This window comes from Lonchura striata, chromosome 1A (assembly GCF_050655825.1).
Source record: "Lonchura striata isolate lonStrDom1 chromosome 1A, ASM5065582v1, whole genome shotgun sequence".
Classification (NCBI taxonomy): domain Eukaryota; kingdom Metazoa; phylum Chordata; class Aves; order Passeriformes; family Estrildidae; genus Lonchura; species Lonchura striata.
Window position 1 is genome coordinate 39,803,333 of NC_140741.1, and position 19,057 is coordinate 39,822,389.

The 19,057-nt window shown below is 41.5% G+C and overlaps 2 protein-coding genes across 7 annotated transcripts in view; one reads left to right on the forward strand and one right to left on the reverse strand.

Annotated features, from left to right (window-relative positions):
• Positions 1-16,313, reverse strand: part of ZNF277 (zinc finger protein 277) — a 42,084-nt gene extending 25,771 nt beyond the window's left edge. For 2 of the 3 annotated variants that reach the window (XM_085568333.1, XM_085568332.1), the window contains exons 1-2: positions 16,248-16,313; positions 15,696-16,002 (exon numbers count right to left, since the gene is read on the reverse strand). Coding sequence is in view for 1 of the 3 variants with exons in the window: in XM_021545257.4 (XP_021400932.3) it covers positions 16,248-16,290 (43 nt within the window). In the remaining 2 variants the exon portion in view is untranslated. The remainder of the gene's footprint in view (positions 1-15,695; positions 16,003-16,247) is intronic. The other variant, XM_021545257.4, reaches the window with a different exon arrangement.
• A 167-nt stretch (positions 16,314-16,480) lies between these two features.
• The window catches only part of DOCK4 (dedicator of cytokinesis 4), a 220,588-nt gene continuing 218,011 nt past the window's right edge, over positions 16,481-19,057 (forward strand). For 3 of the 4 annotated variants that reach the window (XM_021545259.4, XM_021545261.4, XM_021545262.4), the window contains exon 1: positions 16,481-16,687. In XM_021545259.4, coding sequence (XP_021400934.1) covers positions 16,651-16,687 — 37 coding nt within the window. In that variant the 5' untranslated portion in view covers positions 16,481-16,650. The remainder of the gene's footprint in view (positions 16,688-19,057) is intronic. The other variant, XM_021545260.4, reaches the window with a different exon arrangement.

The window sequence follows — 19,057 nt, forward strand, 5'->3', positions numbered from 1 at the left end:
AATTTCCCAGAATGACAGAATGGATGAGATTAGAAGGGACCTCTGGAGGTCGTCTGGTCAAGGATGACTCTCACGCAGAAGCACCTAGGACTGGTTGTGCAGGGCCATAAGTAAATGGCTTTGATTCTACAACCTCTCTGAGCAACCTCTGCCAGGGATCAGACACCCTCACAGTGCAAAACCATCTCCTGATATTCTGAGGGAACCTCCTGGGCATCAGTTTCTGAAGATACCTGAAGCATTAAGAAAAAGGGCCTCTCTCAAGTCTGTTATTTTGTCACACATGAATTTTAAAATACACATGCTTAAAGGAACCTTAATTAATATTTACCAGATAACTTTCACCCTACAAAAATCACATATAGATGTTATACATTGGCAGGCATACTAAATCTGACAGCCTGGTAACTTGCTCACATGGAAAATGTGAAAAATAATTTTTAAAAATCACAGTAATTTAGCTTTTTTTCCTAGGAGAATATGTTAATGTATCAGTGCTCTACCCTGCCTTCTACCAAGACTCTGAAATAACCAAAGAAGGGCGGGACAATCCCATTCAGAGGCAGACCTGGGTAGCCCCACAAGTTCTGTGTCAAATCTGTGTTCAGGCAGAGGAACGGGCATGGAGAGAGGAATGAGACTTTGTCTTCCACCACACATGGTGCCCGGAGTGTCTGCCCTGCCAGCATGGACACAGCACTCCAAAGCAGACACAGCACGGGCTGATAGGGGTGCTCCAGGGGACTGAGGGTAAGCTGGAGCTGCTGGAAGGCATACGTGGTAAAGGGAATAAAACCATAGGAAACACAGCTTTATCAGCTCTGTGCTGTCCTGGAACAATATATATGCCCTGCATGACTGGTTTCTCCTAAGGACTTCTGAAGAATAGAACTTCCTGGAAAGGCACTGACTTGACTGAAGACTGATGGCTGGGTTACACTGAATTCAATTTATCACAAAAAACTAAGCACTGCGGAAAGATGGCAGAAAACAGAGCATGGTATTACCTGGAGCAACACAGCTGCTGTGCACAATCTAACACTTTTCTTCTCATAATTTTATCTACACTTCAACCCATTCCCTTTCCTTAGAAATTTCTTTATTAAACTAGCATTGCAGAAATCGTTCCATTTTGTCCTATTTTAAGAACAGCAGTGGCTACCCTATGTGCTAGAGCAATCCTCATGAAAGGGTCAAATCTCCCAAGAAAAATTGGTGGTACCTGCAAGAGTCCAGCTTTGTCCATTCTCAGTCTGTTCTGTTGCCTGAAGAAGCATTAAACCATGCTTATGGAGAAAAGCAGAACTTAATTTCCTTTGCAATTGCCGATATCAAGTGAACTAAGAAGATACTTTGTCTGCCACTTCAATTTAACCCAGTAAACAGCAACACTGCTTTTTGTTAATTTTTGGTACAGGTCTCTTGCAATGATGTATTTAAATCTTTAGAAATCCACCTCTCTGCCTCAAGAAATCAACTTTCAACAGATAGATGTGTAGAGCAGGGACTGCTACAAAACAGACAAGGAGCCAATACAGTTGTTTAGTAAGGGTATTTGTGACTAGCAACCACTCCGGCTAGAAAAACAGAACCGCTAAGTCTTTAACTGTAGCCATGAGCTGCTGAAAGGAATAAAGTGGGGTGAAGATTTTTTTTGCTGCCCAAACAGAGTAGCTAATACTAAAAGAGAATAACTTTAGGCTATCAGAGCAGTTTGGCAAATGCGAAGTTTATGCAATTTCTTTTGAAAGCACTTAAAGAAAGAGACAATGGAAAAAGGAATCCATGTAAATATCATTTTACTCATCTGCTACAAAAAACACTGAACAAGAGAATAAATGCACAGAGCTGAACAAATGCACAGCCTTTAGCATAGCACTTACTGGACTAATGTAGTACAAATAAATCCAAGCATAATATTGAAATCTCTATAAAAGCAGCTAATTTTGTTTCTATATTTGGAGCAGAGCGGCTACAGGTACTGAATAAAAGCTGTTAACTATAGCACAGCTCAGGGCTAACAAGGAAATAAAAACTCTCAGATGTATTCTCAGACTCCAAGATTTCTACATGCAGAGAGACTTGAAAATGAGGGAAAAGTAGCAAGCTTTTCTCTTAGAATCTACTGCAGAATCTACTGCAAGAATAACTTCACAGAGACAGATTAAACACCCCTCTGGTGCATGTGCCCTGGCTGACAAGGGTGAGAAGCAATTGCCTAGGAATGGTATAAAAATAGGCCAAACAAACAGTAATCACACAAATAGAATAGTCTTCCAGAAGTCTGAGTATGGGGAGCTTAAGTCAAAGGCAGTATGAGCCCCTCAGATAAACAGCTTTTATTTTTTTCTCTCCATTGACTTATTCCTGAATTTGAAATTTGAAATTCTTGGACTTTTAACACCTACAAAAACTTGCATCAACTTTTCATGTTTTTGTAATGGCCCTTTATTCCTTGATGTCCTGGTTCAACTTGAGGCTAGTTTTACTCTACCTTTCATGCAAAGTGGCAAGAGGTAGCTTGAAAATGTTCAAGAGTGGAAGGAAATATGTTTCAAAATCAGCACAGATGTTTTTCTTTTTCAATCTCTCTTCTATGTACTTTTTACTTCTGGTATTTCACTTGCTTTTAGGATCATTGAATTAACCATTGAATTCTCTTCAATGATTCAAAGTCTCCTAAGCTGTGAATCAGGTGTTAATACACAAGACAGTGGTCATATTCTTTGTGTGTTCACTCCTGTGTGTTACTCTGCATTTGTTAACATTGACTAGCACTTTTTTGGGTGCAATTTGTTTAAATAACATGAGATTTCATGCAATGCTTTAGCTGGCCCTCCTGTTTACCACTTAGAAAAAAAAAGTGCATCACTCAAAAGTGATATACAAGTGTATCATCAGCAAAATACATCACCCTTCCTTACTGCATCTGTGATGAACAGCACAGGACTCATGATACTCCCTATGAGAAGAGAGCCTTATAAAACCCATCCATTAGGTTTTGGATGAATCATGTTGCTGCCCCTGAGTTTTTCTTCTCTGCCTAACAGAAAAACAGCATGACTGTAATGCAAAGAGATATCCCAAACGTTTCACACAAAGCCCTCTGAACTCAAAAAATAAGAAAATCCCTTTCTCAGTCACAGAACTGGCAGCTAACGCCATGTTGTTCAACCTTTAGCAGGACAGATAAAACTATGGTCTTTAACAGCTAATTCAGAGCTAAAAAATGTAGATTAGTAGAATGGAAAGAGCGGAGGAATACATTTTTGAAAACTAAAACTGAGAAGTATACCAAGTTCTTCAGAGGAAAATAAATACTTTGAAGATATTTGAGAATGAGATGGTATAGAAAACAATTTACTTTCAAAACATGAATAAGCACTGTTTTTTTTAATAAGCATCCACAGGATACCTAGTACAATGCATTTCTGATCCCTGCACAGGGACTGTGCACACCATCACAACAGTGGGGGGAAAACAAGTAAATTAAATAAGTCTGCCTGTTATTGAAATCATATGGCTTTATTTTATTTTAAGAATTGTTATAATATAGACTAGTTAATCTTCACAGCTAATGAAGCAACAAGATGAAAATGTATTCATTTTCCTTACTGGAACATTTTTACTTTTGAATACAATTATTCTAAGCTCCAAACCAATGCTCCTTTGGACAATTAAGTAAATGTTCCACCCACAAAGTTATAACACAGCCTACAGCAAAATGGGCAATGCTCTCCACCTGCACAATCACACATGCAATTATCACACATGCAATTATCACAAAGCAATATGCCATGCACTGTTATGGCCAATACAACAGATATTATTATCAGAAAGAAAAGGAAGGAAAGATTCACCATTTGGATGGGAGTTGGCAAGGTCCCCAGAGATAGTTTAGCCAGTGTAACCACTTGCTGCCACCAAGAAGCACAGGGACGTCTCATTATCCTGACTTTCTCCACCTTATCCCACTGCTCCTAACCATCTACCATTGCCCTTCTGCTTGTGCTGGCTCCCAGGCTTGCCAAATCCTTTGATGAGTCAATCCAGCTCTTTATCATTAAGAACCATTCCTTCCTTTCTTTTTGCTCAAGAATATTGAAAATGCCTGCCGACACAAGAGTCCACCAAGGGCAAGAGCAAACTAAGGAGTCAAAGGTGAGAAGCAGTAAGATGAAACATAGCCTTGCTCTCAGCCTCCTCCTTTCTTCTCAGCTTTACAGCCTCAGCTGTCTCATACAATTTTAGCATAAGCCTGCCACAGTGTGTGAGGTTTCTTCAAAGGCATTACACACAGGAAAAGAAGCCACTAAGATTTTATCACTGTTTCCTAACAAGGACACAGCACTGGCTTCAGTTTGCAGAATCCACTGGTGTCAGCATGAGTACACCTAACACACTAAATGCACACTAAATGCAGCGTGGAGCTCTTGTGCTCAATTTTGCTTGGTTGTACATCTGAACTATCTGCTCTGACTAGCTCTGGGGACAAACTGAACACTGCTGCATGAATTACATTCTCTAACTAGAAAGTGGAGGAATGTGGGTTCAGATAAATGAAGTAACTTCACTGTTAGAACTCTTCACTCACACAGCTTGGCCCTGAGATGCAATCTGCAGCAGTGCCTCAAGCAGAGCTCAGGGAGCAGCAGACCCTTCCAGCAGGCAACCAGCAAGCTGAGGGAGGAACTCCATAAACTGGGCTGCAACAATGCTGAGGACAGGGGCACTCACATCCTTCTTTTTGTAGCTTTGCCGCTAGGTAAAAAGGAATGACAGTCCCAGGAACAGATGAAAAGGAGCTAAGTCCAAAGACAAGGCTTTTTAAATAGAGAAGAAGAAATCAAACTATTTTAAAAGAGATTAATTGATTTATTACTAACTGAAGAATACTTTGAAAATTCAAGGCATTGCAAAGTCTGAAAATTGAAATGATGAAAAAGGAATTAATACAAATTTGCTTAAGACATATTTATGGGTTTCCTGTCATTTTTGTAGTCTACGGCACAGCAATGAGGCCTTAGGCTGAGGACTTTATAATATAAATATCCCACTGTTGGTTACCACAAGGATAATGACACAAAATAAGAATATCTGCTGGAATGTTAAGTGTCTTTATAATTAAATCCAATAGTTGAATGGATCAATTCATTACCTACAAATCTGGTTTATTATCTCATAAATACAGCTGGTTAATATTATGAGATTAGCACAAGAACTTGAAATGATCCTAAAACAAAAATGAACACAACAAAGACATACTGGTGAATATAGGAGTCCAAATAATGAGCAAAAGACAGGTTTTTAGATATACAAAGAACAAAGGGAAGAAAGAATGACAGGAAAACAAAAGACACCTAGCAAACCTGGCACTCCACACTAGAAGCCCAACAGATGCTGAATGGAAAACAAAAAGGCTGAGCACCCTCCCCTAAGTTCTCACTGATTACATGGCAAAAACATTTAGTTGCTGAAATGACCAAACCCCTCTGGAGAGTACATTAGGGAACCAACCTGTATTCCTATAGGTAATTCAGCACAAAGGAGCGCTGCATTTAAAACTCTTTAGGAAACAAGCAGTTTTAAAGCTTTGTCTTGAAATCAACTGTTTTTGAGATGATGCAAGAGTATCAAGAAGGATCATCTTGACACTCGAAATTCATACATGACAGCATCCCTGTTTTGCAGCCTTGGCACAACAGCATCTATTTGTTGGCACAGCAGCATTCCCTAATTTGTGGTCATATTCTTGGAAGCAATTTTATACTGATTACAGGATTTTTCCTTTGTTTTCCAGAGCACAAAAGATGGATGACTAATGATTTGCCAAATAAACAGTATTCAAAGCCAAAACTTAGAATAATGAAAATAAAACACCCTGTCATGGTCCTCACCAATACTACATGCAAATATTCTTCCTAGTGAAAGAAGAATCAATGTACATAATCATCTCCTACCTCAATATATTAAAGCCCTCAAGTACTTCTATTAAGTTGCATTAGTCTGAGTTCATGAGGAATTATTTACCGATTACTTCTGCTTGTTAACACACTATGAATGATATTTAGTTAAAACGTCCATGTGCTCTAGGGGACAACACATCCTGTAGCTTCCCCCAAGATCAATCAGTCTCAACCCTGCCTGTTTTTTCATTGAATGCAAATGAGCACTTCAAAAGAACACTTAATCCTACAGCTAAAGCTTGTCACTTTGTACAGACACTGTACATATTTTGTAGCATTTGCTGTCTAGGAATATGAGAATTTTATTCCAGTTAAATGACAGCTTTAAGAAAAGCTGTAAGTTACCGAATCCTAATAATTCAGAACAGAGTTTCTATAGAGCAGGTGTCTGCTGGGAGCTGGAACTAACAGAAATACAACTGTGCTTAATAGCCATATTTAACAGGGCTGCTCTGTCGGGGAGCTTAGGATGTTGCAGTTTCATTAGCATTAACAAGTGTTGCTATGGTACCGCAGCACAGGCATCAGAACACAACTGAATAGGACTGGGAAAGTGATTAATAAAAATGTGAAGTGCTGGAATTTTAATAAAACAAAACCAATGCGCTTGCCAATAAGATCATGTTTAAATAATAGACTAGATTATTGCCCAGTTCAGCAGCAGATACATGCCACTGCTTGTTGTCTTTCTGCTGGGGTCCAGACAAACCCCCACATCTGTAAAGACCAGAGCAAACCTACTGTTCTCACACAGAGGGACACGCATACCCACACACACGCTAATGAAAGTGACCCTAGTAAGTATTCATAACAATATTCAAATATGATGTTAATATGCTGCTATAAATATTTAACACACTACAGCAGGTTCTATTGCTGCATAAGCTCAGAGCTGTATAATGCCTCATTCCTGGGTAAATGCCTCATTCCTGGGTAAAAATGTCTGGACACAGACTTACATTAGGGTAACTAAATTCAGGGTTTGATATTTTGGTCACAAATATGAAACAATATTTATCTACTTCAGCATTATATACTGAATAATTTTATTATACTTTTTACAGTTTCTGTGATTCCCTGTGGCTATTGTTAAACAAAATTTCTGTTTACTGTTCCTTGTTTAGTGTGATTGCATGACTTGGTAGACATGGAGAGCTGAGATCCATATTATCCACTAAAATAAGGGATTAGAAGCAATGATTAAACCCTAGACTATTATCTGGAAAGATTAACAAAGTAATTATGTAGCCTGAAACCCAGAATGTTGGTTACAAGGAAGAGGAAGAAAATACCCAACAGAAGAATTTGAAATGGAAGGACAAAAGTGACCATCCAGGTTCTTCTTTTGTACTTATCACTCAAATCTATCTAACAAAAATTAGCAGCTTTTTTCTGTTAAACTTGCTATTTGGTAAAAAGACATACCAAAGACATCATAATAAAGCATAAAAAATGCTGTTTAAATATAAGGTATAAAGACTGAATTTCTGCTATTTTCATATGAAAATTCCTGGAGAAAAAAAGAAGAGGAAAAAAAAGGCTACAATTTTGTGTCAAGGTGATCCAGACCATCATTTAAAAAATATTTAAAAATACATACTGAAAGGCATCACAAGTAAAAAAAACGTATATGCAAATGCAGTATTTGTGTATGTTACCACTGCCACTGTTCTGCTTAACCCTCTGCAAAGAGCAGCAAGCTGGAAAAAGGCATGTCTTTACATTTTCTGCATCTGTGACCTTAGTTCTCCCAGAAAGGAGGGGTCTTAACAATGGGTTTAATATGGATAGTAATACTTCATTGCTATAATTTATCTTTGCAGTGCCTTTAACAAGTACTGTACTGAGCCTAGTAACTTCTATGCCAGCACTGCTATGTAAAGCAGGTTAATTACTTTACTCTCTACTTTTTATCATGATAATTTACTAGTGATCAATAATGCTTTATTACAAGGATTTTCCTTTTCTTGTCACATGTTCTTTTCCTGTCACATGTTCTTTTCCTCTAAAAGGATTCAATTTCCAAGCACGTTTATCCTTTTGATCTTAAAAGAATTGCCTCATGGTCTTTTAAAACAATTGCTTTACTCTCTGTAACCAAAGGAAAGGCTGTGTGATTTGCCTTAAAAACATAAAGCCTGCTTTAGCAGTTCCTGACACCCCCATGTCATTATGATGGGAATATCTACCATGCTTCTAACTAAAACATTTGCACTGCAGGGTTTACAACTTTTCCACTGGTAGACTTTCCTTGAAAAAGGCAACTATGTGAAAAAAACAACTGTAGATAGTGTGAAACTTTTATTTTAAATAGCACTTAAATTTTTTTCAGACTCATACAAATTAGAACTAATGTCAAAATGCATCCTGAGAGGTCTTGTTTCTGGCATCCCTTGTGTGTGTGGGTGTCATACTGACAGAACAGGCTGAAATCTCTCTCAGATATTCTGATTCAGCTTCCTGACACACAGAGAGCCTTCAAGGCTGAATTAAGTGAATTTTGTACTTAATGAAGAATCTGTATGAAGAAGAAGCCCTGAGATGTTAGAATCTCTGTGGTCTGTTGCTGCTTTCTCAGTGAACTGGAGCTTTTCCAGATGGAAAGTAGCAAAATAAGTTGTTTCTACTTTTAGAATCAAACCTCCATAAACTGGTATTCAAACTGGAAAAACAGTGGCTTGAAGGCAAAGTTCATTATAGTGTGCAGTGATGTGAATCAACATACTTCAGCCTGATATCATGATTCGGGAAAACAAAGCTTTGATTATACTTCAAATAATCCACTCTTTATACTCTTTACACATACATTTTTGAAAATTATTTTGAGAGGAAAGTATTTTTAAGTCAAGGCTCAAATAATTATGTATTATAGATCCCAGAGACATCTCACAGCAAGCTATATAAAATTCCTATGAGTGTATTCTGACTTTGTACCAGAGTTTGAAATACATCTTTTTGTGATACTGTCCTCTGTGCATTCATTAAACATATAATACAGATCTAGACTTCTTAAGTGTGATATATACTTACTGATACTACTAATGTAGCTCGTGGACATGGATGATACAATAATTGAAATTAACTTCATCAAGAAACAGAATTAGAATGTTTGAATTACCAATACAAGTTGTTTATATTTTTCAGGCAACATTTTGCTAACTGTATAACTCCATGCAGGCTCCTGAACATTAAATTAGTACAGTAATAATAAATAATAAAAATAGAGCATAGACTGCATATTTTCATTCCATATAAGACAAAATAAAACTAAAACCTCCAGCAGGAAGTTTTTTTTACATATTGGTCTTTAGAGAAAAAGCTCTACCTCATTTATTCATGCATTATGGAGTCATAATAAAATTTGGTGCTGGCACACGGGCCAGGACAAATGCTAGCAAAATACCCCTCTGACAGCAGCAGCACTTACAACTGCACACATTTGTTTCACAACCATTGCTGTTTCTATATTGTCAGCCTTGTGCACTCCCACCATGGGACACACAGGCCTCCCCTGGGGCACGTGCCACAAACTTGGCATGAGGTTCTGGATGGGAGGGTGCTGTGCCAGCTTCCCTGTGCTGCCCACCAGCCCTGCCCCTCCTCTTGCATCTCAGCACAGCTCTGACCCACACAGGAGTCTCACAGCTCCCTGGCACTCTCCAGCTGCTTTGTGCATTGCCTGGGTTTAGATCAGTTTTGAAGCATGTGAACAGGATTTGTTTGGAGTCCAGATATATGAAAAATGCATCCCAAGCCTTAACAGAAATTCCTGGGTCTAAACCAAGGGGCTGTTCAGTGCGGGAACACTCAGTTCATGTGAGCAGAAATGTCAAACCGCACAGTAAAGTTGCAGGGACTGTGGCACCTTTATCTACTGTGCCTTATTATTTGTTCAGGTGAACAGAGCCACAACATACCACAAAAAATCCTGAGGCTTAAAGTGTGTCAAGTTATACAGCTCCTCTACCAGAGGGATAATGAGAAGGTGTTTAACCTGCTACCACCACACAGGCAAGTGGCTACTCCTTGGGTAGAGTCTCCAAAGACAAACGGGAGGATGACATCTCAATGAGTAAGAATCAAACAGAAACAGCTGGGCCATTTCCCACTGGTCACTGCCTGTGATGCATAAAAATCAGAGAAAAATACACAAAATTAAAAAAAAAAAAAAATACCAACTGGAAGACAGTGTCCAGTGAAAGGCCATAAAGAGGCAAAAGAACAAAGAGGAAAGTTTCAAGAAACATAGTTGAAATGTATTACAAAGAACAGACAGGTGTCTGTGGACCACTGAAACTACTGACAAAACACCTACTACAATTTTTAACTTAAAGATCTACTACAGCAGAATATTAGGACAGAATGGCAAACAAGCAGTGATCATGGAAACATCTGCTGGAAATTCAGGTGCTGGGATCAATGGCTGGACTACTGCAGCTATATCATTTCCTATGGAAACATTAAAAGTTAACATGAACTGCTATTGTTTGGGTTGGAAGGGACCTAAAAGAGAGCACCTAGTTCCAACCTGCCCCCTGCCATAGGCAGAGATGCTACAGTGTAATTTCAGTCTGGTTATGTGGTTTTAGTGGTGCTGACTAATGCATTATTTAACACAACAATTATCAGGTCATTGAACACTAGGCTTTTTCTATTCAAGTGACTGTAATTAAGTACTGTAGACAACAACTCTGCAAAGAACCCAGACTTCTACACATTTTCCTGATTTCAGTGAGACACTGATCAGGATGATGTGCTCAGCTCTTCAGAGGCACAGACCTGCTTTAAAGTTGTACAAAACTCACCACTTTTTTTTTCTCCTGCTTCTTGAATGTCATGTTCTTTCCTGCATTGTGTGAGGCTTTTATTGATGCAATATTTAAAGCTACTTTAAAAAGCCCATAGAAAGACATTCAAATGCTTTCAGGCTTTTCTCCCAGATTCAGCCTGCTGGGAGTTTGTGGATGAGAATGTGAAGCAAAAATCAGAGAGAATCTGGGAACAATAGCAGTTTTAGGATATAAATGGTCACAGAAAGTCACAGAGTTCTAGCAGAAGTTTCAAGGCAGGACATGGTGGAAGGAAGCACAGAGGGTTGGGAAAGGTTATGAAGGGTCTTTGGATAGCCAAATTTACCCTATACTGAAGTTAAAATACTTAACACTTGTAATTTCATAATACTTAAGTTTTTTTCTTCCTTTCCTACTGTTCATATACACAAGCATATGCTAGTTTAAACCCTACATCCCTTCATCAAGAAAGCTGGCTAAAGTCTCAAAGGGTGAACTCTAAGACCTGCTTATGTGACAGGCATACCCTGTGGCAGTCATCATTGCTGACAAGAATCTACAAATTCAGTGCTCTTCCAGAAAACCTGTACTCCCCTGTAAAAACAAATGCAGTGAGCAAGGTGATTCAAGAGGCATAACAAATTATCCTGGCATCTGTGTTACACTCAGAACATTCAAAACACTTGAGGTACCTCTCTAGCCTATACCTCTACATGTAAATAAAGCATGTTCACATCTATTATTTGTTCAAGTCATGAGAAAGCTTTTTTGGGGTAAGAATCAGATATTTGCCAATTCAGAAAGTTTAAAGGTCTTCATCAGTGTGAAGTGATGAAGAATCTGATGAAACAGATGAACTGATGAAACACCAATCATTCTTGCTCCACAATGGTAACAGAAAGACTGAGCAGAGGTTTCAAAGAACTTGAAGGTTTAACACGCAAACAAATTAGCATGTTAAAGCCGGGTACCTGCTCACCAGGCAGGCTGAAGCAGCTCACCTCTAAATAAACTCTGGTTAGAGAATAGCTGATACAACTTAGTTTGTTCATGTATCAAAAGCCTTTACTTGCTTCTGAGAGGGCAAGAGTCGGCTCAGTACACTGGAATGAAATACAAAGATAAAGGCCACCCATCTTTGCTTTTAAGCTATGAAAGTTTTTTGAATTCAGAGAAAACCAAATAGGAAGTCTTTATGGGGTATTTGTGGGGAATCCAACATATCCTATGCCTTGTGCTAACAGAAATTATGCATTCATGCTGAGGTGCGGGGATGCCCCTTGTCTTCAGATAAAATACACTGCACATTTACAACACAATTATTTGTAAAATTATGGCAGGAATCACGGGCACTTCAGATCACTATTACCAACCAATACAATCCATCACTTATTTTATTAAGCCATTATGACCTGTTTAATGAAATATTTAGTTTCACTTGTATATTCTCCCATTGTCAGTTATTTAAAAAATGTGAAGGTTAAAATCACTAAAATATTACTGCAACAGTTACATGAAAGGATTCTGCCTTTTCAATTTTCAAACAGAGAAGCACATAAAAGGAGATTTTACAATAATAATTTAGTATTTTCCAGTCCTCCGAAAGATCCACTTGCTTATCTGGTAAATGTTTAAAATTACTTTGAGATTGGATTTTTAATTAAAAATCAAAAAATGGCTCTTTAAACATTTTTAAATAATACTGCATTAGGAGATCCATTCTGGTAATCATATTAAAATAAATTATATTGCACTTCCAGAATTAATTAGTGAACCTGTCCTCCAGGTGTAATTGCTAATTGTTCAGTTCACAATGATTAATCTGCATCCTTTACAGAGCTTATAATGCCTACTAGTAAAAGGAATCTGTTCTCTGTCCAAAATCTGTACTATGGTGGAAGCCTCAGGTCCTGAAATCCCCTACTGCACACAAAAATTTAACCTGAGAAACAGATCACTCGTGGTATTCTGGATTCTTCAAAGTGCCCTATGAGAAAACAACTGAGGCTGCAACCACATGTATGATCATTTGGAACAGGTGGGGGTTTTTAAGGAAGGGTACTGAAAGGATATCAACCTCTAAACCCATGAAACAGAAATGGGTAGAGACACGTGGGCTGCTTATCAGGCTAAGATCTGAGGACCTCTCAGAATGAAGGGATGAGCAGAGGCAGCTGTGTGCTCGGGGCAATGGCTGCTCTGTCATCTTGCTGGAGTTTTCACCCACAGACACGAGCAGCCAGCAGCTCCCAGTTCACCACCATGCATGCTGTGGATATTTTAGAGAGGAAAGAAATAAAGCACTCAGGCTGATCTGAACAGGAGTGGTAGTATAAGGAAGCAGGGTCTGGGAAGCCATCTAGTCCACCAGTTATTAAGGACTATTCAGTATTAAAGAAACAACAAATAACAAGGAAAATGGTAGATTGCACACAAATGTTAATGAGCAGGTGAAAACAGAAACAGTAAGTTGTCTCTGCCAATATGGGAACTAATGGCATTAAAGGAACTACTCAGACATACTTGAACAGGGTCAACATGAACTTTTGTCACTGACAGGAAAGGGGAAATGTGTGATTATCATATGTACTATGGTATTTTTGAGGATGTTTGTGGATGGGATCAGAAGGTGCTAGTGGAATTTTGTATACTTTATGAAATGGACTTAAACAGACTTAAGAACCCACACTGATACACAAAGTGGCCTATTCAATGGGAGTGCTTGCAAAGCTAATGAGGAATGTATCCATTAGCCTTTATGGAGAAATCTTTTGGGTCTGAGAGTACATGTGACTGCCTTTCAGTGACCAGGAAAGAGAAAACCTTGCATCCCGGAGCCCACTGCACTGAGCAGCTCTAATAGCATCCTTAACAGAACTTAAAGAGTTGATCAAAAGAAGTAATGGCTGTACTGTCAGGAACAAACCAGCTTTCACTGGAGTATCTCTAGGTAGAACAAAAAAAAAAAAGTAGATGTGTGCAAGACCAGTTAAACTTTTGTTTTCCAGAGTAAACTGAATATGCTTAAAAATGGGGTATGAGAGAGAGACATGGAAGGAATCAGAGTAACATGTTGTGCTTGGACATGGTGCACCCCAGCAGCATGTATTCAAAAGGACTTGATCACAAGACGTTGAGTAGGAAACTATATGATGAAACAATGCAAGACACACTTCCAGAAAAAATACTCATCTTAAAATCCTTTGACAGATGCTGTAAGAAGTGTTGATATGCAGACTGAACAAACATTACTGTGGACAGTGATATATTTATTAAAAGCCACTTGGTAAAGGCTGCTGTAAGGAACTAACTAGAAAGCAACACTGTCCTGGATTAGAATATAAAATCACAGGCTTTCCTGTAAATAGAAACAGCAAACCAGGAAATAGTGTATTATTTTATTTTCCTATATGCTGCCTCCAAGTAAGTTACACACCTCAGGTGCACGTGCAAGTACAAGATGGTGCTAGAGAGAACATTTTTGTAGAAGTTAAACCTCTGAATGAATAAAGATTTTGTTCAGAGGCAGAGAAGTAATAAATATTAGGGTGGGATATTTATTTGCCCATAGACAATGTCATTTATACTCTTAAGATCTCTTGACCCTAAGTGACTGTGTTGTAATCAAATAATTTTGAAAAGGCTGTTTGAGCTATTGCACTCTTGCCACCCTTCTCTTTGTCCAAGGGAAGACTGCTAATGCTGAAGTCAGTCATAGTTACCATGAGACAGCAGTTGCAAGGCTGGGGTAAAATTTTGACTCCCAGCCAGCATGCTGGCAGACCTGTCTAATGGGGAGATGAAGCACATGGATGTACATGAAAGTCTATAGGCTAACATAAATGTTAATTTAGTCTGATGTTATAATTTTGATTTTGGACAGTGATTTTTACATATTTCATTACCTAGAGACTCCAAATTGTCTGCTAGGGGATGAAAAGTGAGTTTGGGAGCAAAGACAGAGAAAGTTCATTAGTTATTTCAATGAGTGTGCTCAGTAAAAGGAAAACAGCATAAGCCTCTGAATTTCCATTTTCTTCAAAAAATTTCCTTTTTTCCTTTGAACTGGTGCCAATGTTTTTAGAAGAATTCTCTGAAAAAACCTCAGGGTAACCTCATCATCTCTAGTCCACAGACCTATGTATACACAGAAGAGTTGCACAGAGTCAGGCACATGTTCTTTCCAATAGTTAAACAGCACAGCTTTGCCTCCGGGTGCAATTAGACCAGTGTGGAAATGCTCTAAAAAGGTCTGGCTTTTCATGCATGAGGTTCATACCAACATACTGTAACATAGAAATAAGGCAAGGGTACTGCTCTAACTACTAGCACAAATTGATACTGCTTTTATGAATAGAATAAGGGCACATACTAGACAAAAACCAAAAAATGTCACTTAAAAGACTACTCACTTCAAAGGCCCAAACACAGAATAAAAGTGCTGTAACTCTAGGTTTGAAACTGCCTGCTTGCACATGATTTCCTTTAATTGTGTCCTTCACATTATTAATGACTTGACAGTAGAAGTTAAAAGTCAACTTGAACTGAAAGCTACTCTCTTCTCTTAAATGTGAAAACATTAGACTAATTTTTCCATTTGGACCAAACCAAAGAAACACATATAATCTCTAGACACCACTTCAGAATATTATTGATTTCATTGGAGTACACTTTTCTAAAACCAGACATATTCAGTTTAGAGATAACTTGTACGTGGTAAGGCCTTCAAAGCAGTATCATTATCATTGGTTTTCTCCCCTTTTTTTTTGTCTGTGCCTTTCCACAAGACCAGAAAGAAGATATAACCCTTGCCTCAAAATACTCAGTTTTCTCTTAAAAGGACCAGTGTAACCTGAGGATTTCTTGCAGTTTATCTACGGTGAGCTCTAGCTAAGCTCCTTCCAGGAGGGTGCAGACACACAGGTTTCTCGACACAAACCCTGCTGTTCTTGCTCCTTACGGCACCTGGCTTATCCTTCAGTACTTCGCCACGGTCCATTTGTGCTCCTCGCTGTGCACTGCCTGCTTTGCACTATTGCTGTGTCCGTGCGCGCTGACAAACAGATTTATGTGAGAGGCCAAAAAGCTCCCCGGACCATCAGCCTCACGTCCAGCCGCTCTGGCGCGCTGCCGGCACGAACTCCCTCTCCACCTCGACTTGCTGTTGGAAACTCTCCCTGTCCCCGCAGTTCCGTGCACCAAACGTGGAAGGACTGGCATCAGTAGGACCAGAGCGACTCACGTCCCTGTAACCAGCGGGAGGAGGGTACGGGGCTGTCCGCGGCTCTTCGCGGAACCCCGCCCCGACGGGCGACAAGCGAGCCCCACCGCGCCGGGCCCTGGCGCTCCCGGCTGCTCGACACGTGTCCGCCGCTCCCCATCCCAGGGACGGCCGCGCTAGCCCCGTCCCACCGTCCAAGCCGGGATCGCGGAACGGAGGGGAGTGGGGGAGAGCAGTGCGAGACCCCCACGCCTCCCGCAGCAAACTCACCTCCCCTGGCCGCCGGCCCCGCAGCCCCGCGGGACGCGGCCATGCCGCCGCCGCTCCGCCCGCCGCGGCGGGGGCGGCCCCGGGAGCCGCGCTCCGCCCCGCTCCGCCCCGGCGGGGAGCGCGGGGCCAGACGGGGCTCGTAGTCTCTCCCGCGGCCGCGGGCGGCGAGGGGCGCGGCCGCATCGAGCACTACGTTCCCCGGCGTGCAGCGGGACGGGGAATATAAGTGGCTGGCGGCGAGCGCGCTTCAGTCAGTGCGCCCGCCCGAACAATGCCTTCGCCGCTGGGGCTGGGCAGCCGCGGCTGAGCGCGGCGGGAGCCCCGGGCAGCGGACGCGCTTGCCGGCCGCCGCCGCTCCCGGCGGAGGGGCTGGCGGGGGAGCGGGCGCTCGCACGCCGCGAGCATGTGGCTACCCACGGAGCACGAGAAGTACGGCGTGGGTGAGTGAAAGAGAAGGCGAGCGGGGCAGCGCGGGGGCGAGGAGCGGCGCTGCGGGCGGGGAGCGCATCCCGGGCAGAGCGGGCTCGCCCCGCGGGGCGCTGCTGCCGTTTCCCGCTGCGCGTGTGAGCGCTGCGATGGGAGCCGAGGTCCCGTCAGGGCACGGGGGAGCGGCCCCTTCCCTGGGGGCACAACAAAGGGCGGCCGATGCCCAAGCCGCGGCTCCAGCGTCTCCCGCTGCTGCCAGGGGATGGGGCAGGGGCCGGTCCCCAGTCCCCGAGGCGGGCGCTCTATTCTCCGTTCCGGCGCTGGGTGAAAAGACTGGCGTTTCATGGGGAACAAAGCAACCTAAAATCATCGCTGGGAGCGGCGACCCGGTGGGAGACGCTGTCCGCCGGCGGCCCGGCAAGGAGCGGCGATGGGGCCGCGGGCATTGTTCGCGCGTCGGGGGTTTTGTCACTGCTTCACTGGAAAGCAGACAAAGTGTCGCTTGTGGGAGCCGCGCTGCCTCGGCTCTTCGTTCTCTTCTGCCCGGCGCAGGGCTCTGAAGCCCGCGGGTTTGACTTGCGGAGTGATCGGAGAGACTCGCCGTGATTTTATTTTTCTTGGCACCGCCTACGCCCACACCCGGTGAGCGCCGGCCGCTTGTCCCGGACAATAGCCCCCTCTGACACGGATGTAGCTGAACTGTTGTACAGACCTGCCGGCGTAGTAGGCAGCTCTCCGTGTGTTTACGTCGCATTTGAACGCGGAGTTGTTCACACTGGAGAAAAGCGGGAGGAGCGCGGAGACCTCCTTTGTGTGTGTGTGTGTGTGTATAGCAGCGCTGTGGCGAGCCGAGAGCGCGGGGCCGCTCCGTCCCATCTGGAGTTGAGCCCAGATGTTGCCGTCTTCCGAATGCTAAATGACACTGATCATCGATGAGATTTTTTTTTTCTTGACTTCTTTATTTGTCAGGTCACAGCTGGGTTGCAAGATATTGATTAGTCCTGCCACCCGCCTTTCTTTACGAGGATGGGCAAGAGGTTTAAAAACCACTCTGGGACTCCCTGGAATGGCATGCTGGATATTAGCAGTCAAGTATTTCAAGCTGCAGCCCTCCTCTCCGTCTATTTGTTGTTTATTTTTATTTTTGATCCTAGTGTGCTATTTCACAACTGAAAGCATTCTTCCCCCCACTCCCGATATATGAGCTAAAAATCACTCTTTCTTATACTAAAAACAAGCAGATAAAATTGCTCCCCCTATTTGAATAACTATCCCATCGTTGCTAATCAGTTAAGACATATTCCTTAAGTAAGCTTTTCTACGTTTAGTAACCCTTTTCAGGTACTTAGAGGTGAATTGCTCTTCAGCTCTGCCTAGCTTACCAGAGCTGGTGTCACTGAAATCTTACTCCTGCTAAAGAGACAGTTGCAGTTTCTCAATAGAGAGCTTCCTTTGGATCAACCAGAAAATGTGGTCCACTACAAAGATTGTCTTTATTTGTGCAAATATAATATAGTCACCAAAATGATGCGTATTCTTATTTAAATTCATTTCCTGGTTTTCTGTGATTTGGATTCCAAAGGCTATTCAAGATAGTAACAAAAAGCCACTGTTCAGATTGGTGTCTCTGTACCCCTAGGATGGGGATGATAATATATTTCAATATGACTATTGCAAAATATTGAAATACTAACCTGAAGTAATTAAATTTTTTTCTTGGACTGCTTTTTATGCTATGTGCTCACTCACCTGCATGATGAGTGCTGTCTGCAAAATCTTCACACCCAATTACCCTGTAAGCTATTGTACTACTTAGCCATGGGAGGGAAGGCAGGAGAAAGGGTTGTATCTTGCTGTATAATTATTTAAATTTTATATAAAGTGAACCTCATAAATCAAACTTGCATTTTGCACCACAGAAAAACTTACGTGTTTTCTTTATTTTACTGGTAGGATTATGACATTTCCAAGCAGCTATTTTAATACTTGTATGTCTATCTGCTCTGATAAAATGGGTGCATTAGGAAACCCCTTTGAGAATCCCGCTTAGTTGTACCAAGTATAAGTATCCTTTATGCAAAGCTCAGGACTTGCATCAACATCAGACCTCATCTGCATTTTCAGTCTGAATTCTGCAGCACATGCTGTGTTCTGCACATTTCTACTGTGATGCCAAAATGGATGAATAACCAGACAACAGCCACCTGGTTGCCCTGAAGGGTTGCTGGTAACCAGGTGGCTATTGCTCATTTGTACAGCCTAACTGATCCCACTTTGAGGGGTAGGTAATTCAAGTCACAATCTTCTCTTCTGTAAATTTTTTAACTTCTGCCTTCTAGCTGTTGATAATAGCTGGTTGATTTTTTTCACTGAGCATGTTGCTT